General features: G+C 40.7%; 1 protein-coding gene across 1 annotated transcript in view; it reads left to right on the top strand.

The window, feature by feature from the left end:
* The first annotated feature begins 7,590 nt into the window (after positions 1-7,590).
* LOC117473692 (cytohesin-3-like) overlaps positions 7,591-22,000 on the top strand; it is a 33,302-nt gene continuing 18,892 nt past the window's right edge. Inside the window, 6 exon segments of the mRNA XM_034119441.1 lie at positions 7,591-7,688; positions 7,919-7,992; positions 20,834-20,916; positions 21,242-21,306; positions 21,538-21,604; positions 21,747-21,865. Coding sequence (XP_033975332.1) covers positions 7,974-7,992; positions 20,834-20,916; positions 21,242-21,306; positions 21,538-21,604; positions 21,747-21,865 — 353 coding nt within the window. The 5' untranslated portion in view covers positions 7,591-7,688; positions 7,919-7,973.

Below are 22,000 nucleotides of genomic sequence, written 5' to 3'. Positions count from 1 at the left end.
GTTGGATAAATTAAAGTTGGTATTTGAACATGGGGTCAATATTTAAAAGCAGGACTTACTTTACTGTACATGCAGTATTGCAAAATCATTCACTGCAGTTTCACATGTGACCACAAGAGAGCAGCGTTTTACTGTCTAACTAGGTTATGATAGTATCCAAATGTTACACACACACACACACACACACACACACACACACACACACACACACACACACACACACACCACACACACACACACACACACACACACACACACACACACACTCCACCCACACATACGTCACACGCACACTCACATACATTAGTAACCTTGACTCTGGATAATGTTATTGGGGGATTTTCCAGCAAACAACACATTAATAGGATAAACGTCAGCATTAAGTTGGTGGTAAAAGCAGAGGAGAGAGATTAATGAAGGATAAACCGGCCTGTCGTCGGCACATCAGGGAGGCTGTAAAACACTGTGGGACCTCAGGATGTCAAACGGAGAAAATACATTAAAGAGGATATCTGCTCCGAGGCAGTGTTCATGCATCTTCAGAAATAAATAACATGTTATAAAATTGTAATATCTCTTGAATGAGTTTCATAGACACATTTCTGAGTTGTCAGTATTACATTAAGTGCCTCCTTTCGGTGCAATACATCTTTGTCGTCATTATTTTCCAGGCTGAAATATGAATTTACTTAGCAATTTCATTTTTGCTTTTTGGACTGGAGCTCTGTTGATTGTGTTTGGAAAGGTTTTTCTGCTAGTCCACTTTTAAAGTTAAGTTTGGGTTATTAAAGAGACAGTTCTCCACAAATAAACAAATACTTTCTTTCCTCTTATCTATTTATCAAGATTGGTTTAATGTAAATTGCCGAGTGTAAGAGATGTCTGCCTTTTCTCTCATGCAATGAAACTAGGCGGCACTCTGCTTGTAGTGCTCTGAGCACCAAAAATATTCATTTAAAACTCAACAGTAATATATCTTTCAAGATTAAGAAATCATGACCTATATACACAAAACCCTTCAGAGACCTTGTTGAAAGCATTTCATGTAGGAACTATTTCTTTCGACTGAATTACACCCACCAATCATATCATCATAAAGAATGAAGCATCTACGTTAGCTTAGCATAAAGAAAATAAGGTTAATCCTAGCCTGTCCTTGGAAGGATTGGTACAAGAACTTCCTATAAGGTGATTCAGAAAGCGTTGCTATTATTTAAGTGAACTTTGTTTGGCGAGGCTTTTATTGTGCACTGTCACGCTCAGCTCTCCACCTGCCTCCCCGCCGCCCTCACCTCCCTCTCACACTGCCTTTGTGAGAGTCATTTTATCGCATCATTATGTTTAACCGTTAGCTCTCTAAATAATCACAGAGGTTTAATGACCCCTGTCATGGTGCTCTCATTTGCATAGGAGTCCGATTGACTGTCTGCAGGCAATCAACACTTAAATGGCAGAATGTGCTCTGTAATGGTATAGCACTCACAACAGAGGCCACGGGAGGCCTGCCATCACACAATGTGGAGTAAATAACATTTTTTAATGGAGTGAAAGCTAAAGGATGAGAGTATCCTCAAGTTATCGTCATAATTTCAGCTGAACTGAGAACATAAAGCAGATGTTGAAGCAGAGGTTGTTTGTTACTGCTACTTCTAGTTCCCCCATGTGATCAATGTAAGCCCCATATATCCTGCAGTAATAAGATCCTATATATATCTAGCACTGCTATGAATCATTCAGCAGCTCGAACCGTGACATCTGATAGATTTTTTTAGAGAATTCATCTCTGGAGACAAGTCTGATTAGAGCACTGCATATCTGATAAAGATAGAACGTTGATAGATAATGTGTCACAGCTGCATCAAAGGACAACTTTTTACCTCATTTATCGCTTCTCACTACGCATATACGATCATAAATGCAAACAAATACACCTTACTCTTCTGCTAAATGTAGCTGCAGATGGATTACTGAATCATCACCGGCCGAGGGATGCATAATGCCTGGTTTTCTCCTGCAAAATGTCACTTCAAGAGACACAAATTGACAAAAGAAAAGAAACACAATGACCTCAATGAGGCACAAAACAACTGCAAAAAGATGCAAATTAAATCTTAAATAGGAACAAAAAGACCATAACAGTCAATTACACAATATAACCAAAAAATACTTAAAATGACTATGAAGAGGCACAACATGACCAAAAAATAAACACAATAACCCCAATGAGGCACAAAACAACTGCAAAACAGGGCAAATAACCACAAAGATACACAAAACTACCACAAAGAGATGCAAAAAAACAACAAGGAACACAACAAATGGCATAAAAGTACTAAAAAAGGAAACAAAATGACCCCGATGTAACACAATATTGCTACAATACAGTCTGTAAATCTTGATGTTATGGACTTTTACATGTCTGTGCCCAGTGGCCTATTGTCTCATGATCCCCCAATGGCTGCACCATACAACAAATCCCATTTCAAAATGTCTCAGCGAAGGAAATTGATTATTTTTTATTGTGTGGAAACTGTAAAATGAAACTTGATGCTCCCTGCAAGCCTCTAACGTTCGACTGCGTGTTGATCTGTAGGGAAGGATGTTCAGATTGCAGCTTTAAAGACTGGCAGCAGACGTTAAATGTCGCTAAAAATACACTTTTGAAGCAGTCCTCCCTCTTCATGGGAAATGACATGCAGCAATTGCAGAGCTTTAGTCATCAGGTGGAAGTGGAGCTTCTGAGTGATCACTTATGTCCAGTCCCATTTATTTGAAACGCTATTTCTTTCTGATGACAACCACTTATGAGTCATTTCTGCATTCACATTCGATCAGATCTGTTCACGCTGTGAGGAGAGTCACATGTTGCTGCTGTGGATGTGATGGGAAGTTTCCCTTTGCTCCCAGCTGGAAAGATGTCCCACGCGTTTCCCTTTGTCCTCCCTCTCCTTTTCTGTGTGTGTGTGTGTGTGTGTGTGTGTGTGTGTGTGTGGTGTGTGTGTGTGGTGTGTGTGTGTGGTGTGTGGTGTGTGTGTGTGTGTGTGTGTGTGATTTGTGTGTGTGTGTGGTGTGTGTGTGTGTGTGTGTGTGTGTGTGATGTGTGTGTGTGTGTGTGTGTGTGTGTGTGTGTGTGTGTGTGTGTGTGTGTGTGTGTGTGTGTGTGTGTGTTTCTCTTTCTTCAGTTTCTCTTCCGTTCTTTACCGGTATGGCCAGCTTCACTCTCTCAGCCATTGTGAGAAAGGAAGTGTGACACGTTTCTGTGTGTTTGTGTTAGCAGGAATGTGTGTGGGACTGTTGCAGATGGTTTTCAGAGGATTCAGGAATTCCTCAGAAACACACCAGACTTTTTAAGTCCCGGCTTTGAGTATTTTCTTCACACAACACACTACATTTTCATAGGAACCCATAAAGTGACCCTTTACTGGTAGTAGACTGTCCTCAGTGACATTACAGATACATAGAGCATGTTTTTGTATAGTTTAAACACCAATATTTCTGTGCATAAAAGAGCTTAGTAGACGTTACATTATCAGCATGTCTCAATAAAACGAATCAGACTCGAATACAGAGGACTGAAGCTGCAGGGCTCAACATCTACAGTACCTCATTATTATGGTATGGGTCATGAGGCAGGTTATACGTGCTGCTTACGTTACTGCCAACAACATGAGCCAAGAGATTCTCTGGATGAATCCGGTCCCACGCAGCACAGGGTCACTTCCCCATGAGTGTGACAAAAGTTCATGGCATTGCATTTTGGGTGAGCCTGTTTGCAGGACATCAAATAAAAACAAAGGTACTGCAGATTTATAAACTCAAATATGTTTCTCTTTGTTGCATATTATATATAGCAGCTCTTTTCTTCAAGATTCCAGTTTGGATAACTTGTCTTAATTTTATTTTTCTCTATCAAGGTTTTTGTTGCCCCATATTTCCCAGAAAACCTCTACAACCTTTAGAGAGTAGAACTTATTATGTGATAATGATTGGGGATTTAAAGGGGCCCATTTATGGTCATTTTTAGGTTAATATTTGTATTTTGTACCTTGATGTTCAAAAAGCTCTGTACTGTTCTTATACTGCCTGTGCTGCTGCACCTCTTTTCACCCTCTGTCTGAAACCAGAGACCAGTCTGCTCTGATTGGTTAGCTGGCCGGCTCTGTTGTGATTGATCAACCGCTTAGAGATGCCCCACCCCTTAGCCTATCACGTACTATGTGTTGGAGCACTAGCCAATAGAAGCGCGAGTGTTACGTATGTAGTGATGTCACTTTGTTACAGAAGTAAACAAATAAGTCAAATGGAGGCGTTTCAGAAACTCCCTCTCGAGGGAACACAGGGTTTTTAGCCTTTGCAGAACATTAACATGCACTAAAATCTATATAACACACAACAGGAAAGGGAAAACCCAGAAAAAGCATGATAGGGCCCCTTTAATTCAGATTTTTCTTCACAAAGCCTCATGAGCCAACTAAAATAGCCTTACCCTACAGTTCTCACATGCATGCATACATTAGTGCATGTGCCTGGCTGTAATCAGACTGCTGAACATGCACATGGTCATCCATAATCACTCACAGGCTGGAGGTCAGTCCGTCTACTGATGGTTTTAATGCGGCTGACACATGCTGCATTGTAGTAACCCGCTTCCAGTGAAATATAAAGTGCATCCATCTAATGTTTTTTTTCTGCTGGCTGGAAAAATAAATGTGACTAACATGATGTCAGACCGAGGCCAAGTTTATGGGTCAAATATCAATCAAACAAACTCTTACATCTTCTGTTGTATTGTATTTGTTTAAACATGCCTTTGTGTCTTTGTCAGACAACGGCGTCATTTCCAAATCCTGATAAACACTGAGCATTGCAGATGAATTAACTCCAGACTTTTATTGATTAAACTAATTTGATTGTAGCACAGAGAAAGCTCTTGCTGGTCTCCACCCTTTTTTACTCTGGAAACGGAGCCACTTCCTGTGTTGCTCTGGACATCGGCACTCAACGCAGGATTTTTCCCAAAAGTGACAGCCTTCACTTCCCTCACACTTCTCTCTTTGCGAGCGTTTCAGGGAACCACAGCAGCAGAAATATTACAGAGAAAGAGAGAGGGTTATGAAGATGAAATCATCAAGTTTCTCAGTAAAGATGAAACCCACTGCAGGCGGGCCTCTGAGGGGGTGTGAGGAGGAATTTATGGGGGAATGCCGCAAATTAATTGTAAGCTATGGAGTCAGTATTTGTTTATGCCTGGAGCTTTTGAGGGAAAAAACATGTGAGACCATTTATTTTCTATTTTAGGAAAGAGAAACTTGGGTTACTGCAGTGTCATCATCAAGATTGAATAAAGCCGTTTTTATACATATAGAGAATTACGATGTGTAACATGTGATCAAATCATAAGACTGATGCTCTTTTTTCAAGCTAATTGATACTTAAAGCTTTAACCATGCCTACAACTTAAATGTTGGCCTATTGATAATTTGACCATGTCTGACTGATGAATTAAACCTACAGTCCTGTGTGCTTCACGCTTCAACCCTCCAGAAAAGACTGTAGACCAGATAAAAGTCAACATTGTGTGGCATTAGGCTGCCCTTAAATGGATGTTCTGCTCACATGGTTAAGGTTTAGACAAAGAGTTGAAAATTTGTTTTTTAACAAGGCAATAAACTACCCTGACTGAACCACACCCAACCCGTGGCACAAAGGCCCCCAGACCAAGGATGTTTTGTCCTGGTTGCCTTAATCGTGGCCCAAAAATTGCACTTTTTAGGTTCTCAGTGTAGTAGTAGTTCCTCTGATTTGCGGTGTGAAAAGTATCATTAATCTGGAAATACTAAAATAAAGTACAGGTAAATCACAATAGACGTGAGTGAAACTACTCAACCATTGGTAGTACAGTGACACAGGTCAGATCAGATTTAAAAAAAAATGAGGGTGGAGGGCAGGGCCATCACATCACTTCCTTTTCCAAAACTTTCTTCCATTGTCCGCCTGCAGCGCTGCACAGTTCGTCTCAGCACAACTCCCTTCCTGCACTCTGGACCACACACTGGCTCCAGCCTCACATCCGTCCCCACAGAACATCCCTGCTCCCGGGATCTTCCCTGGAAAAGAGGGATGAGCTCACATGGGCCGGGACACACGGGAAATGTTTGAGCTGTTTTATTTTTTGAGGTGTCTACATGCCTGCGTCACCATATAGCAAAGTAGGGCGGAGGTATGAGGTCAGAATCAGTGAGTTGACGTGCATTTATGTAAGGCTTCTTGAATAGGTTTACCAAAACTGTGGATGACAAATGAAGCAAATCATAACATTTGAAATACTCAAGTGTAAATGTATAATATTAAACAAAGTAATACAATGTAAAGTGATCATACTTGCATTAGGGACTGTGACAATTTCAATTCTTACTACAAGACTACCATGGCCAAAGGAATTCAAGATAACAATATTATCACACTATCTATACAAATGAATCAAACTCAAAAAGAGAGTGGATGGTGATAATCATATGTTGGTAACCGTAAATGTAAAAAAAGCATATCAAAACGAATGAAAAATTAAAAGTCAACCAGCATAAAAACAAAATATCCACAAAGCCTAACATCTGCCATTAATACAATGATGTAAAAATCACTTTTGGGGAGCAGTGCATGGACAGAGTTTGTGTGTGAGACCATCTCATATAATTAACATGAGATCAATATTTATTTTATTAAATATCAAAGTTTCATTTTATACTGTTGCAATATTATTAAGATAGATTTGAATGTATATTGATGGACTGAGTAGATGTATGAGGTGAATGAGTTAAATGTGATCCCAAAGCCCCCTGGCATGTGTCCTTATCCGTTTACCTTCACCTCATTGATTAAGGAGTTTAACCCCTCGCTGAACTGAAGGAGCCTGTCCTCTGACCTTAAACAGTAACCAAACACAAGAATCAGTGTTTTATAGAGTGTCTGAATAACAAATAGATCAACTCCAATAGTCTAACTTACATATAGCCTCTTGACTATGTGCACTGATTACGCTTTTCTTTAAAATCTTTACCTCACAATTCAGTCACTGTTTATCATGCAAAGATTTAGAGAGATCCCAGCATACAAAAATCCTCTATTTATTTTAGATTATAACTTTTAGTATCTATTAAAAAAAATGATGAATGCATGAATGTTTGTGCTCATAATTTGATATTGCTTCTCTTAAATACTTTCCCCACAACTAGCTCTAAGTGTTTTGTAATTTTCAGGGAATTAGTGTCTTTTTATAGCATTTTTTAGGGGAGTTTATATTGTCCAATTATACATTTAAATTCATAGGCTACAGTATTTTTGGATGTCATATATTGTAATTGAACTGTTTTCATAGTGTGTGTGTGTGTGTGTGTGTGTGTGTGTGTGTGTGTGTGTGTGTGTGTGTGGTGTGTGTGTGTGTGTGTGTGTGTGTGTGTGTGTGTGTGTGTGTGTGTGTGTGTGTGTGTGTGTGTGTGTGTGTGTGTGTGTGTGTGTGTGTGTGTGTGTGTGTGTGTGTGTGTGTGTGTGTGTGTGTGTGTGTGTGGGTGTTATATTAGCAGGGGGCGGGGCTTAGTGACGCCACCCTGCTCAGTGTGTGCAGACCGGTGCAGACTGGAGGATGGAGCACAGAGGGAGAAACGCTGCCGCTGCTGGAGCCTCACACCGCGGTCAGACCCTCTGAAAACCCGCTATACAATTAACCAGCTCCCTTTAATTTACACCCAGACTGCGGTTTTTATTTTTCTGCCTCTTTTCACATTAATTTAACCGCTGACATCTTGGCACCAGACCCCTTCATCTGTCTGTCAACACGCCGGCTTCGACTGTCTGTCAGCGGGGGGAAAGCAGAGACAAATCCCGCTGTAAAAAAAATCAAAATACATTTTTTTTCCAAAAGGTTTTCACCCGGACACACCTTCCTGACTGACTCCCCTGTCACTGCTGCCATCAACATGGATGAAGACAATCACGGTAAGGCTGTTTTTTGTTTTTCTGTCCCTTTATTGGGTTTCTTCCTTAGCCTGTGTGCACGGATGGATGGATGGGTGTGTGTGTGTGTGAGTCAGGAGGGTGTGTGTGGAGAATTAACAACCAGGATGTTTTTCTGCAAACCAGCCCAGAAAAACAACAAATCATGACATTATTAGAGCATTTCTCAGTGAGAGAGAGAGTCTCCTGCAGCTACAGAACCGTATCGAAATGCTGGAGTCATGGCAATAAAAAACCCAAAACACAGCATTTTTTTTTATCATGCATGCACCTTCTCCATCTGTTTGATGTCTTGCTGTAAGGCTTTGAAGTTGCTCTCACTATCTTGTTGCTCCGTTTGAAGCCTCTAAACTGGTGGAAAAATGATAAGATGGACTGGCAGCCTTCCATATGGAGGAGAGACCTTGCAGGAGCTACATCCTTTGATAAAAAACATACAAAATAGGTCCCTATTATGATATTTGATTCAGATAAAGCATGTTAAGGTTACTTCAAAAGCTGCAGATTGTTCCAAATATATGTGTGCAATGATATGGAATATTATAAATTAAGCAAACATACATTTAAATGCCATTTTCAGTACAGAAAACATGCATATTAACAGTTATTTTGACAAAAACATAAAAGAGGAAGTGGCTAGGACAATAAAGGAATACAAATATTGAGTTGAAGCTGACGGTTTATAAAGTCACATTGTGCTAAAATTATCCAAAGTAAATATTAAATCAAGCATAGAAAGTAAAAATCCAGCAGGTATATAATAAAGTATTTGGTGCCAGAGACCTGACTGTTTGATATTGTGATAAAGTGCATGAATTGAAGCCGTGCAGCTGCATGGTGCTTCAGGATTAGCGCTCGCAGCTCGGAGGCCCATATCAGTTATTATGTGTGTTCTGAAACACAGCGCAGGATGCTTATGAGCAGATAATCCAAACCGCCTTGTGGGCTGAAGGCCGTGAAGGCAGTGTAGTGTAAACAAACGGCTGATAACAGTTTGTCAGTTAAACTGTGAGAGATTAGCATGAGCCAGGAGAGACCCTCATCTGGACTTCCACTTTTCACCCCCCTCACAGTATTCTCCTGTCTGAACTGTCTCAATGAACCAGAACCAGAAGAAGTATTGCCTTGAAGTTGAAGTTGCAATGCCTGATTTCATTGATGTTAAAGGGGACCTATTTTGCTCATTTTCAGGTTCATATTTGTATTTTTGCCTCTACTCTGACATGTCTCCATGTTTTAATGCTCAAAAAGGTCTTTATAAACTTTACACAAGCAATATGTAATTCATCTTGTGTGTTACAGGGCAGATTTGAGTATGTCACCATCTCCAAATGTTGTTTGAGAATCTTGTTGAAAGTAATAATACTACTAAAATCACAGTGTAGAAATTGACATGTGTTCTCTTTGGGATTCAAACCATATCATAGACCATACACTTCCCCTTTATAGGTTGATCTAATCACTTGTTCCACATGCCATATAGCAGACCAGTGAAGAGATACTGAATAATGTGACAGGACGTCAGGGAGCACAGAGGCACGCTGTCTGTCTAAGATCAAACGGGAAACATACAACACATCCCAGAGAGAGATTGTGTGCAGAGTTGTTGAAATAACTTACCATAAATGTTAAAGTAATTAAGAGCTCTCGTTCGCTCACTCACACCCTCGCTGCGTCTCACTCTATTGCATGCATCACTTAACATTGTTCACATGCACACACCTTGATCGGCTGGTATCACAGCACGGGCACTTAGAGCTAAATCGGTCTCACCTAGTCACTTACAGCTGCTGAAGTCAAAGTGACACCTTCATCAAGAGCTGTGCCAATTAAAACAGTGACTAATTCAACAGCAGAAGAAGATACAACTCATAAACCGATATATGATAATAGTTTTTAATCAGAACATGCAGAAATTGGACTAACATGTGTCAGATTTTGTACACAGCAATGGGTCAAATTCATATAAAATCAACATTGAAATAAAATACAGATCAGGACATTTCAACAAAGAACATAATTGTCAACGTCATGTATTGGGGCTTTTCCGCTTAGTGGCTTTGAATACATCCATAGACAATCTGTGCTTTGTTGCTCTAAGGTGCTTTTTGCATGCCAACAATGGTTCACATTACCATCATGTGTGTGCATTAGGGACTATGGTATGTTCTCACGCTTGCATGTACAATGTGCGCAACATATGTTCAAAGTTGGGGCTATGATTTGTTCTGCACCACCGGACTAAAGAGGGAACAGATGCCATGATACTCTTTAGGATTAATAAATAGTATATGAACAGCTAAGGGCGCTTTCACAAGCCAACATTAGTGCCTTATAATTGTATTCTGTTGCAGACCGAAACAACAGGTCTGGTCCTTTTCCAAGTGAGTGCTTAAGGGTTTGATGATAGTGAAAATGTAATCCGACCCAATGCTGAAAGTTAACCACAAAGCAGGATTATTGGTATTTGTAAATGGTCTGTAAAGGCTAAAATCCCAAAGTTCCCTCCAGCATAAAGCATGTCATAATTTCACAGAGGCACCAGATACAAATATGAAATTCAAAAAGGGCATAATATGTCTTCTTTAACATGAATGGGAGAGTACTGACTTGGACTTCTGCATACATTTGCTCATCATACAGAAAATGCGGAAAAAGTCCACAGAATGTCAATGTTTATAAACTATTCCATGAAAAACTGGAGGAGAAAGGAATCTTTTTCATGTAGCGCTGGTTGATTTTTATGTTTACATTATCCACTCTGACGAATAACATAGATTTCTTTGGTTTGGTCCGCATTAAATTCTGCTCAAACCAGACTAAATAGAACGAACCAAGACTATTAATTTCACTCTGATTCGGACTAGCCAAACTGACAATGTCTTGTGAAAGTGCCCTGAGGCTCCCACAAGCAACCTCTCATCAGTCGGAAACAGTTAGTGGTGAGTAATCACAGTTACTGATTACACAGGGCCCCAAACTGAGGAAAGGATGGTGACGTTTCTGAACTGAGAAACCTTTTGTCAACCAATGGAAAACCTTCATTTGAGCATCATTGGTGGACTAACGGTGGAGTTGGACCAACCTGCACACAGCGACTATATTTCTAAACGTAACTTTTCTGCAAACAACAATACTGTGCATTATTTACAGTTATAGCATGGGATTCATTACTACATGTTTACTGTGCTTGCTAATCAAAGAAGGCGCTTCTCTGCTCCGTTTACATGCCACAGAGCAGACAAGGGCCTGGCCTCAAAATGCTCAACTCAGCAACAGGCTTAAGTGTTTTTATTACTCACGCGTCTATTTTTAGCATCTTTGTATAGCTGGATGGAGAAGTGGAAAGAACACAGAAGCAGACATTGGCTGGAAAGCTGTTCACTGAGTTGCTGGATGAAGGCCATGAGTTTTTAACACTTGGCATCCTTGTATTTTCTCTTCTTTATAGGAGCTTTGTGACGCTGTCGTCAGGGGATTAATATGGACTGGGCTCTTTGGGGAATTTTGGGTATTAAAACTCTTAAATTAATAGAATTCATTTGAATAAAGATGTCTGCGACGACTGAGGCTCTTAAACAAGCCGTACAGACGCCCAAAAATATGCTGAAATGTTTGTTAATGGGGTTTCCTTCACCATATTTCCTGCGTGTGTCGTGATAACCTCCGCTCTGTCAATCAACACTCTTCTGTCTATCTGAGCGTGGGAAAAGTTGAATGGGAAAGGCCTTTTCCTTCGATTCTTCTATTCTCTTTGGACTAAATGTGCGCTGAAATAACAAGTCGTATCTGACTGCAGCACTTACTGTTTTGTCTGTAGGCGCCTTTTTAATGGTGCACGCCTGGAAGTGTCTGTGTGCAGTGTCATGCCTTGGCTTTCTGATTGGAAATATCTCCCTAAGAAAGAAAAGAAACGTCTGTGTTTTCTGCTTTTTTTGTAAACATCTCCTTAAACTTACTGGACATTTGACTTAATTCAATTATTTCACATCACGATCACCCCAGCAGGCAGGAAACCCAAGCTTGGGTGGCTTTCTTTTGTGAAAACCTGAATCAACACACTGTATGTGTGATTTCTTGGCGCCTAGTGCTCTAGTTCTGAGGGGGATTAGCTGGTAAGAAGGGGAAGTTGGTGTGATTAGGGTACAGCCTTTGTTGTGGCTTTAGGGTGAGTGTGTGGGAGGACATCAGACAGTCTTTAGGGGCGAGCTGCGGCTGCTCTCCAGATATACCTCGCACAGGGAGGCTGGCTTATTGTAAGTGGTCGGAGCAGAATGGCTAGATGGAAGCAGAGCAGCTGTGTCTTTCTGCATCTGGATGTCTTATCTACCTAACCTGCTGCTTGTGCAATATGCTAGGTTAAATACATTAGAGATTAAGTTATTAGAGCATTTGTCGATAGATCAAATCAACCTGCAGCTGTATTTTAGCATAAATGACAAAGAACTAGACACTAGTTCCTGCTCAGTCTCAAGTGTGAAAATGTTTTGGTCTAACAAGTCAGCACGCTAAATATGAAGCTAACGCCAAGTAGCCAATAGCTTAGCTTAGCATAAAAGCTGGAGACAGGCGAAACAGCTAGCTTGGCTCTGTCCAAAGAAACAAAAGCACAACAAAATCAACAAAAAGTTTGTTTCATAACAAAATAAATGGTGTTACGGTTTTAATGGGGATGTTATGTCACAGACTCTTTATAGGTTTGTTACCTTTTATACGAAAAGTGTCCCTGTTTCCAGTCTTTGTGCTAAGCTAAGTTTCCCGGAGGCTGGCCGTAGCTTCATTACCGTAACGACATGATAGTGGTATGGATCTTTTTATCTACATTTTGGCAAAAAAAACGTATTTCCCAAAGTGTCAAATAATAGACCAGTGCAAGTACCACCACTGAGTATATCTTAAATTATAAATACCTTAAAAGCTTTTGGTTTTATGTGAGCCTCTTTCATACTTCACATCTGTTTTTTCACCTGGCTGCAGAAATAATTTCCTCTTGGATATCAAAACACGGAGCTGGATTGAATCCACCACTTCCACATTTCCTGCAACAACCCAGTATCCTGAAATGAATGAATGTTTGCAATGTTTTAGGCAAAACGCTTCTCAAATGTGTGTTGACACAGATGCCAAAATAATGTGCTAAAATGTGCTCTTTACAATCTCATCGGTTGACCCGACAGGCTGGCTGTGTTGTTTAAAGGCTTAAGGGGAGATTTGGAAAGAACAGGAATTAATTTTGACTGCCAAGATTATGGGTTTTTGTGGTGCAACATTAGAAGATTAAATATACAGCAGAGTCTACCACATGCAACGAGATAAATGCACAAACACAGACAGCCCTGTGCGGGGATTGAGCTCGTAACAAACAGCCTGACTTAAGTGGTGAGAGAGAGGACTACATATGGACCTGATTAGGAGAGAACTGGGGAGGCTTCCCAACATGTTCCCATCACCATGGCAGTATGTGTGTGTGTGTGGGGGGGATACAAGACATTGTAAGGCAACATTTCTGCTGTTGTGAATAGAGGTACGCTTTGCCTGGAGTTATTGCTCAGAGCTGTCGAGAGGGGAAGCTCTTTAAGCGCGAGACACAGAGCAGATGGGAGACAAAAGGAACGGCAAATTAAATGAGCTGGAGTCGAGGAGGAACACAGGCAGACATTGAAGGGCTGCAGAGATGTAGTGTGCTCGAGTAATCCACACTTCATGTCAGTGGAAGGAGGGTTAAAGAGAAAACAGGGTCCAGCTGACCATACACAGGGAGGGGTGTGCAGAGAGAGAGGCTGGAGGGTATAAAGAGGCATGTTTCCTGGCTTTTTGCTCAATACAATTAGAAAAATCACAGCTTGTTCTCACCTTAATAACATGTTCTTGCACACCTTCATTTCATTTCCTGTTGCTTAAATGTTCAAGTTAGGGCTGGACGACATGAATAAATCATATTATGGTATTGAATAATTACCTTAAAGTCGTGAAGATATTGCTTTTACAAAATATTTACTTAATAAGAATCGATTATACGGATTCTTTGATAAATCGAACAAAGGTAATTGCAGAAAATGACATGGCTTTACTCTATGGCTGTCTTTAAAACCAGGAAAAAGACATCTGTTAACGATATTCAAAATCGAAGAGATGATATCTAGTCTCATGTCATGATATCTAAACGTTGCCCGGACCTTGTTCAAGTATATTTTCTTCCTGTTCTGTTTTCAAATTGACCTGCTGATCACAGAGCTGTCTTTGATCCAGCAGGTAGCATGGGACGGGTTGATATTTAATCCGTCAATAGAAAACGTAGTGAGTGAATACCAGGAGAGCCCATACATTGTGGGGTGGTTTCGATCAAACGTTGCTCTAGTGTCATTGTGAACGGGATCATGGTGGTCCGGCAGAAGTCAGTGTTTTTGCAGGCAGGCGCACAAGCATCACAGGAACATCCTGAATCTGCGCTCTGCAGGTTTGAAGTCAGAGCCAATCATGCAGTTTGACGCTTTCCCTGCTGGAGCCTGCATATCGTCATCTGAGATATCAAAACATATTTCCTCTCCTGCATTGTGTGCAGAAATGAAAAAAACCCGATTACAGATTTCAAAATTGCCTCCCGAGCTAGATATCCATCACAATAATGGAGGTGAGCGTGTTTCATATCAGATAAAGCGTCACATTCATTCTGCTTCCTGTCAATCACCTGACACCTACAGGAGGCAGCAGCAGCGTCTGTCAGGAAATGATCCTTCAAATATATATGTCGCCCTTCAAAATGTAATGTCACATCCATGTCTTCCATCTTTTGTTTGTTGAGATAGGGAAAATCCTGATTTAGCTTTTAATTTGACAATATTAAAGAAATGAACGCTTAAATAGTCTAGAAGCTATGTGACGTTCACATTGTACTTGGGCACAATGGTGCTTTAGATGTAAATGCTAAAGTCAGCCGGCTAGCAATGAGGTTTAGCAAGTAAAACGTTTGCTCATGTTGTATATAAGAAGTTGTCATAGTCTCTGGGAAGTGAGCAAGACATAAGACAAAAGTAAGACACAAACAACACACAGACCAAACACCATCGTGGTAGAGACCTGTCAAAAGCATAAACTCCTCAGAAAAATTATTATTGGGTTACCAAATCAAGTGAGAAGTCGGCTAAATTTCTCCTAGACTTCAATTAGGTTGAACTCCTTTTTTGCAACCAGTGGAGTTAACCCCTGCTGGCCATTAGGAAAATGCTTTTTTTTTAAGTACCTGCACCTTAAGGCACCTCCGTACACTTTTGAGACCCAGATATTGTATGTTTAACTAGGCACAACAATGCTTAAAGCCATTTTTTACCATCTTAGCATTGCATGTCAGTATGCTAACATTCAGGGAGTCGATACTAGCAGTGAGAATCTAACTCTGTGTGACACCTGTACTCTTTGTACCACTTCTTGTTGAATTTTAGACATTCTAGCACCATGAGAGAGATAATGAAATATATTAACATAGACTTTATAGACTACACTTTTACTGCTCCCCTTTCAAACCTGGCCTCTCATCTGAGACCCTCTGCAGCGAGTGCACAGGATGCCACTTGGACTGCACTGAGCCTGTAAAAGCCCCCTCATCCCGCCCCACCGCCAGGAGAAACAGCATCTATCTAACTCTTTCTCAGGCCGATCAAATCATCAGATTATGGTTACTTTGGCCGCCCCGGCATATGGCAGTGGAAGCCCCTTAGATTCCCTTCATCGAATCAAATATTGACATAGTGCTGATGCTGAGCAGATGTGTGATATAAGGAGGACATGGTGTGCAGACCACCTCCTATGCAACCACACAAATGCACTCACAGCAGGAGGTCCCTCCCCAAAAACCTGCAGATTAACCAGAATAATCAGCATGAGGGCTCTTCAGCTCCCCGAGCCCCAGATTCTCCTCGTGACCCCAGATGTATTTAAAAACTAGAGGCCATTTGAGCCCCCCAAATCTCTCCTCCCACACACAGACTGTTGTTTCTGAATTATTACTGAACAGGCTACAGAACAGTTACTGTACTACTGCTTAAAAGGACAACAACAATGACTTTTTCATACAATTTCAAAGAAAGTCAGTGTGCTTACTAAGACAAAATGTGCTTCTTGTTAAGGAATAGTCTTTGATGTTTTCACCGTACAATTTTTGCTGCTCCCCATACCTAATTAATTTGGCACATTGATGATTCAGCGTACACTCAGCTTCTATGTGTTCTGTTTTAATGGATTTCTGTATGGTATGTCTGTACTTTATCTTGTTCTTTCTCTCGACGTGGAGCTGAAACGACTTGACAGATAACTGATTATTTTTCAGTGATTCGAATAAGCAGAACACCAACAAAAATGGTCCTTATTTTGATAATCAATTAACCATTTAATACTTTTTTGAAGCAAAATAAAATGCCAAACATTCTCCAGTTCCTGCTTTTCAGTTTGGATTTGCTGCAATTCTGTATCGTATAATTGTAATTGTATAATGACAATCATCAGAATACATTGCCTTGAGCTTTCGGCAATTTGCCACAAATCTAACTTGCACCAAATAATCTGTTGCCTTATCAAAAATAAATGCTATCTTTGCTTTATAAGTCTTTGAAGTTCTGCTTGTCATTAAATGCAACAAAAACAGACATATCAAATACACAACAATATAACACTGTTTTTAACCCTATCCTTATCCAAACACATGGAGTGAACCAAGTGATTTAATTTCCAGAAAACAATGTTAATGGGATATTGAATGATGTTATTTTGTATATGTAGCCCTAAAATGTCAGCTTTACTTACATGCTTTTTGCACGTGCTCATAGTCTCATGTGTGCATGACACTTCACCGTCTGTAACGTGACCTCTTTAACATCCTCACATCGGCCTCACAGCCAAAGTGCCTCAGCAGACAGCCACTCAGACTATCTGCTGCTGCACATACCGTCACATCATTTCATCACTCAGGCAAAGTAGGTTAAAGGCAGGCAGCGGCTGGTGAACGCCAACATCTGCATGCTCTGTTATACATCACACTTCCGCTCTGACGGACTCGTATCGGGCTCACAGAGCGGCGGGGAGAGCGAGCGTGTGGGATTAGCGCCAGCTGGCCTTGGTGTGTGCTCATGTGCACATGTCTGTGTCATGTATGTGTGACCCAGGCTTTAAAGCAGAGCATGTCTTCAGCATTAGTTAGAGGGATTGGGGGCGGCGGGTTTTAGATTACAGTTTGGATCCAAGAGGAAGTTTCACTCGCCTTCCTGCTTCCTTCCATGCGTCCCATTGTGCTGCAGGGCCAGCAGGTTAACAGGGTTATCTTTATTTTTATTTTTTTAAAGTTCATCCACTTTAAAGTCCGATGGAGTCACTAATTTAAAGCCAGTGTATCTGGATAAGTCCTCTCTCACACTCACACAAGTCAGTGAAAACTGGGGCTGCAGCCAGGGTTAAGTGAGTGTGGGATTTCCACTCTGATCTCCATGTGTTGAAGTGCCATGCATCTGATATAAATACAGCCCTTGAAACATATCTCAATGCATTGAAATTAGTTTTTAACAAATGGCTTCAACATGAATTGATATGTAACCAAAAATAAACAGAGAAAGTAATAAAAGTGACAGTTTGGTGCAGACGGGTGTGGGTTTGTGCACACGGCATTAGTCTAAATGCCACCAAAGCCTCTGGTTTCAGTGGGGGCCCGGGGACAGTTGTTAGTTTTGGGTGTGAAGAGCAGCAGGGGATTTATTCCTGAAAGTAGATTTTGAGGGATTTAGTTTTTTATGAGGGGGGAAATTAACAGAGCCGCTTGTTCTGTGGTGCACATGTTGGAGTTTAAACCCTTTGGACCCTCTCAACCCACCACTTGATAACGTGGATTTCTGAGCTTCATATTTATTGTAGAAGTCACAGAGGTTCAAATGGGCTTGACGTCTATATTTTTGCACGCACATATTCAAATAAGCTCCTCATCAGCTACAGATGATCTGACCCTGACTAGGTTTACTACGAAGCAATGACTCATACCATAAATGATTTTATTGGATTACAACTCAAGCGTGGCTGTGTTTGGTTTGAGGTAACAACCAGCCCCACGACGCCCTTGTTGCTTTCTAAAGACACTAAACTCATTTCCTAAATGAGTCGGAGAAGGTCAAAGGGGGAGGTGTGTTAATCATGGAATTGATGGACCACCTCTGTAGAAACCCCCCCACCACTAAACAAGATTATCTTCTGGAGCAGAGACCTTAGCACTGGGTTCACTGTTATCAAATGTGTGGTTTGAAAGACATATATTACAGTAATACAGTCAGAGAGACCCAGATTGGAGGATAATGGCAATGCTTCTCCATTAATGGGGGTGTGCTTTCATTAAAGGGAGCATCCTCTGCTTTTCATTTGATTTGTAATGAATCAAGATTGCAATCCTGCACATTGTTGCAGCCCCTGGAGATCTCCATTAGCTAATGCACGGCCTCAGGCTAATGGAAAACACGGAGCTTTCGGCCGTTCACTCATCATCTTCCTCTGAGCAACATGTTCGATAAGACAAAGGAGAATCCCGATGTTTAGGGCTGTTAATATTGATTTATTCTCTTTCCATTGTTGATCAATCTGCTGATTATTATTGACTGGTTTGGTCTAGTGAACATATAAAAAGCCTTTCACAAATTAACATATTCATATTGCATGTTTTGCCAGGATATGAAGTATTTTTACATTAAGAGACAGGATTCAATGTACTTTCAATAGTCATGCACCAAGCAAGCCTACAAATAGTGGTGTTTTGAGCTTAATGCTATGCTAATTAATTATAATTACAAAGCTCACATAGTGATGTTAGCACTGTCTTAGTTTAGTCCGTTAGCGTTCTAACATTTGCTAATTTGCACTCAACGTTAATTTTATGTGTAAGATGCGTATTTCTCAGTTTTAGTATTTGAACAATGAACAGTGGATTGGCATTAACAACCTTTTAGAAGTTTAATATGTTGACCTTTTAATTACAGTGTCTTCATAGTCTTTATCTTTAAACCAGCAAACCAAAGTGATAAAATACATTAATTCTCCCAAGGCTTCGTCAAAATGTCAAACAATTTGACATTTAAATCTTAATGGCCTCATTAACCCGGTGCGTTTAAAGAAATCATCTGACATTTTGGGAAATACCCTTATTCTCTTTCTTGCCAAGAGATTGATAGCAATTTCGTTGCTTAATGTAAAGCTACTGTCAGCGGACGGTTAGCTTAGCATAAAGACTGGAAGCAGAGAGAAATGACTACCCTAGCTGCCTGAACTCAAATGTTTTACTTGAGGAATACTGCATCTGTCAAACTAAATGTTGTAATAATATATAACATGCTGAAAGTTAAGCTTTAGAGGTGCTGCTAGTATTTTTTAACCGTCCTTCAGTCAGATCCAGGCTAGCTATTTCCGCATTTTCAATCTCTATGCTAAGCTAACCTAAGCTAACAGTCAGCTGGCTCTAGCCTTATACGAACTGGCCAAATATAAGAGTATTGTCTATCTTCTTCTATAATTCTTAGCAAGAAAAGTAATAAGAGTATTTCCCACAATGTTGAACTGTTGCTCTGGGTGTTAAGAGCAACAATGCATCTTTCCTCAAGCTTAAAAATCAAACGACCCTGTAGCGCAGACGCTGTATTCCTCGAGCAGAAGAATCAAGAAACTTATTTTAGAGTATTAATTAGCTTTAAAGCCACATTCACAGCTCTCACAGTTGCATAATGTAAGTAGCTGGAGGTCAGCAATGCTAATAATTATCGTATTTATGATCATACTCTCAACATTTAAATCCCCCCCACTGGTGTATTAAAATCACATGAAGGAAATCCCTTCTCCTGATGTTACCTGACCCTCATCACGGTGCTTCAGGATTACTTAGCAAGGTTAGGAAGTGGCTTTTGTCTCAGTTTCAATGTGAATATATATACTCCACTCCCTTGTATTCAACTATTGTACAAGATGTTGAATTAAAACTGGGCTGAATGCTTCCTCTTGAGCCCGGTGACCTTGTTTTACTGTAATTGCCGCTGCTCTCCGCCTGCGAGGGAGAATAACAAGTGTTGTTTTTTTAATCTCTATTTCTCTCCTTCGGCAACATGTAGGCACAAAGCTCAGACTGTGATATTAGATGTGCCATTTTCCCGTTGAGAGATTTGAGTTTTCTGCCTCTAAGCTGGCTTAATGAAGCAAGATCGTACAGGAGAAATAATGTGTGCGTGGGGGGAGAATGAGAATAGGAGAGAGGAGTGGGATAAAAAGATTGAAAAACCAGATTGAGACAGAAAGATGTGAGTGAAGAAGAGGAGGGAAGAACATCGAACATCCTCCCCTCTTTTTTTTTTTTATGCCTGCAGCTCGGAAAACCCTCAATCCCGGGGAATCGGGGTCGTAGGCCGTGTTAAATTAGCAAATTCACTTTTAATGAAAGAGCGCTTAATCTGGATTGGTTTTATTAATAGAATATTCCCCCGGGGGCCAAGTGGAGACGGAGGGGCAAAACACTTTCAAGTGGAATAATTAAGACCCTTCGCCTTCTCACTTCCTCTTGTTAATTAAGACGATCATGCAGGCTCTGGATATGATGCTGCAGCTGAACGAGCAGAAACAGGCAGCAGCAGCAGCAGTCACTCTACCGCACGAGGAGGATGAGTCTTCTTACGATTTTCCATTCCTGCTTGTGAATTCTTCTTCTATTAGATTGGAATTTCCTCCACTTTTCTCTCATCTGCAGGGCGCTGTGAGTGATGCAAGCTGTGTACAAAATGAAAGTTAAAGTGTGCTGTGTTTTCTCCATCGTGTGTTTCAGTTCCTGAGGATCTGTCCCCGGAGGAGAGGGATGAGCTGTCAAACATCCGGCGCAGGAAGAGAGAGCTGCTTGATGATATTGAGGTGTGTGTTTGTGCACGTATGAGCACTATATATACAGGTTGCATTTCAGCTTCAGTTCATTAGTAGTGCACTGGAACTTTGGTTATTGTTAGTTAGTTATTTATTCACTTTGATGGCTCTCTACTGCTGCACTGAAGAAGTATTTGCATGCTCTATCTATGTAATGCAAATGTACATCATTGCACTCTCAATTTGATTACAGAAAGTAATGCACTTCCCTCTACTAACTGTACAGTGCATTTTCTGTCCTTTTCATGCCTTAATGCTTTTGTCTTTGTATTTTATCCGGTTTTTATTTAAATACTGTCTCGCTCTTTTCTCTCAGAGGTTGAAGTTTGAGATAGCAGAAGTCATGACGGAGATCGAGCAGCTGACGTGTGTCGGAGAAAGGTGAGTAACTCAATGTGCATATGGGGGTCAAATCTCTAAAATATCGCTATAAAAGAGCAGGTATTTTCAAGCACATAGTGGCTATATGTATACTGAAGTTATTGAGAAAGAAAACTGAACATCATAAGTGTAGTAGAAGAAAAATGCAGGCAGCAAAGATGTTGCCTCAAGTACCTGTTTTTATGTATAGATTTGTATTTAACATTTTACATTTATACTCTTGTGTTCCAGCAAAACAACCCAGAGAAACAAACAGATTGCCATGGGCAGGAAGAAATTCAACATGGATCCAAAGAAGGTAATGCCTCATGTTTTCATCATCCTCCGAAGTCTCTGTAGCCTTGAAAAGGAATGACTTTCTTATAGTCTGAAGAGAGATCCATTTTCTATCGTCCGTCCTCAGTCGAGATGAACAGCCGTCCCGTTTTTTCTCTCTCCAGGGAATCCAGTTCCTGCTGGAGAACGACCTCCTCCAGCACACCCCCGAAGAAGTGTCCCAGTTCCTCTACAAAGGAGAAGGCCTCAACAAGACGGTCATCGGAGACTACCTGGGCGAGCGGTGAGACAGAACATTAATCAGGCGGCAGGAGAACGTCCTCCTCACATGAGGTTTATTCACCCTTTGTGGTTAGAGAAGGAAACGATGGGCTAATTGATGAAAAGAGAAGATAATTGGCTGTTGTGAACACACACG

The sequence above is a fragment of the Trematomus bernacchii genome, unplaced genomic scaffold (genome assembly GCF_902827165.1).
Source record: "Trematomus bernacchii unplaced genomic scaffold, fTreBer1.1, whole genome shotgun sequence".
Lineage (NCBI taxonomy): Eukaryota > Metazoa > Chordata > Actinopteri > Perciformes > Nototheniidae > Trematomus > Trematomus bernacchii.
The sequence above is the reverse complement of the archived record's forward strand: the minus strand, read 5'-3'. Positions and strand labels throughout refer to the sequence as shown.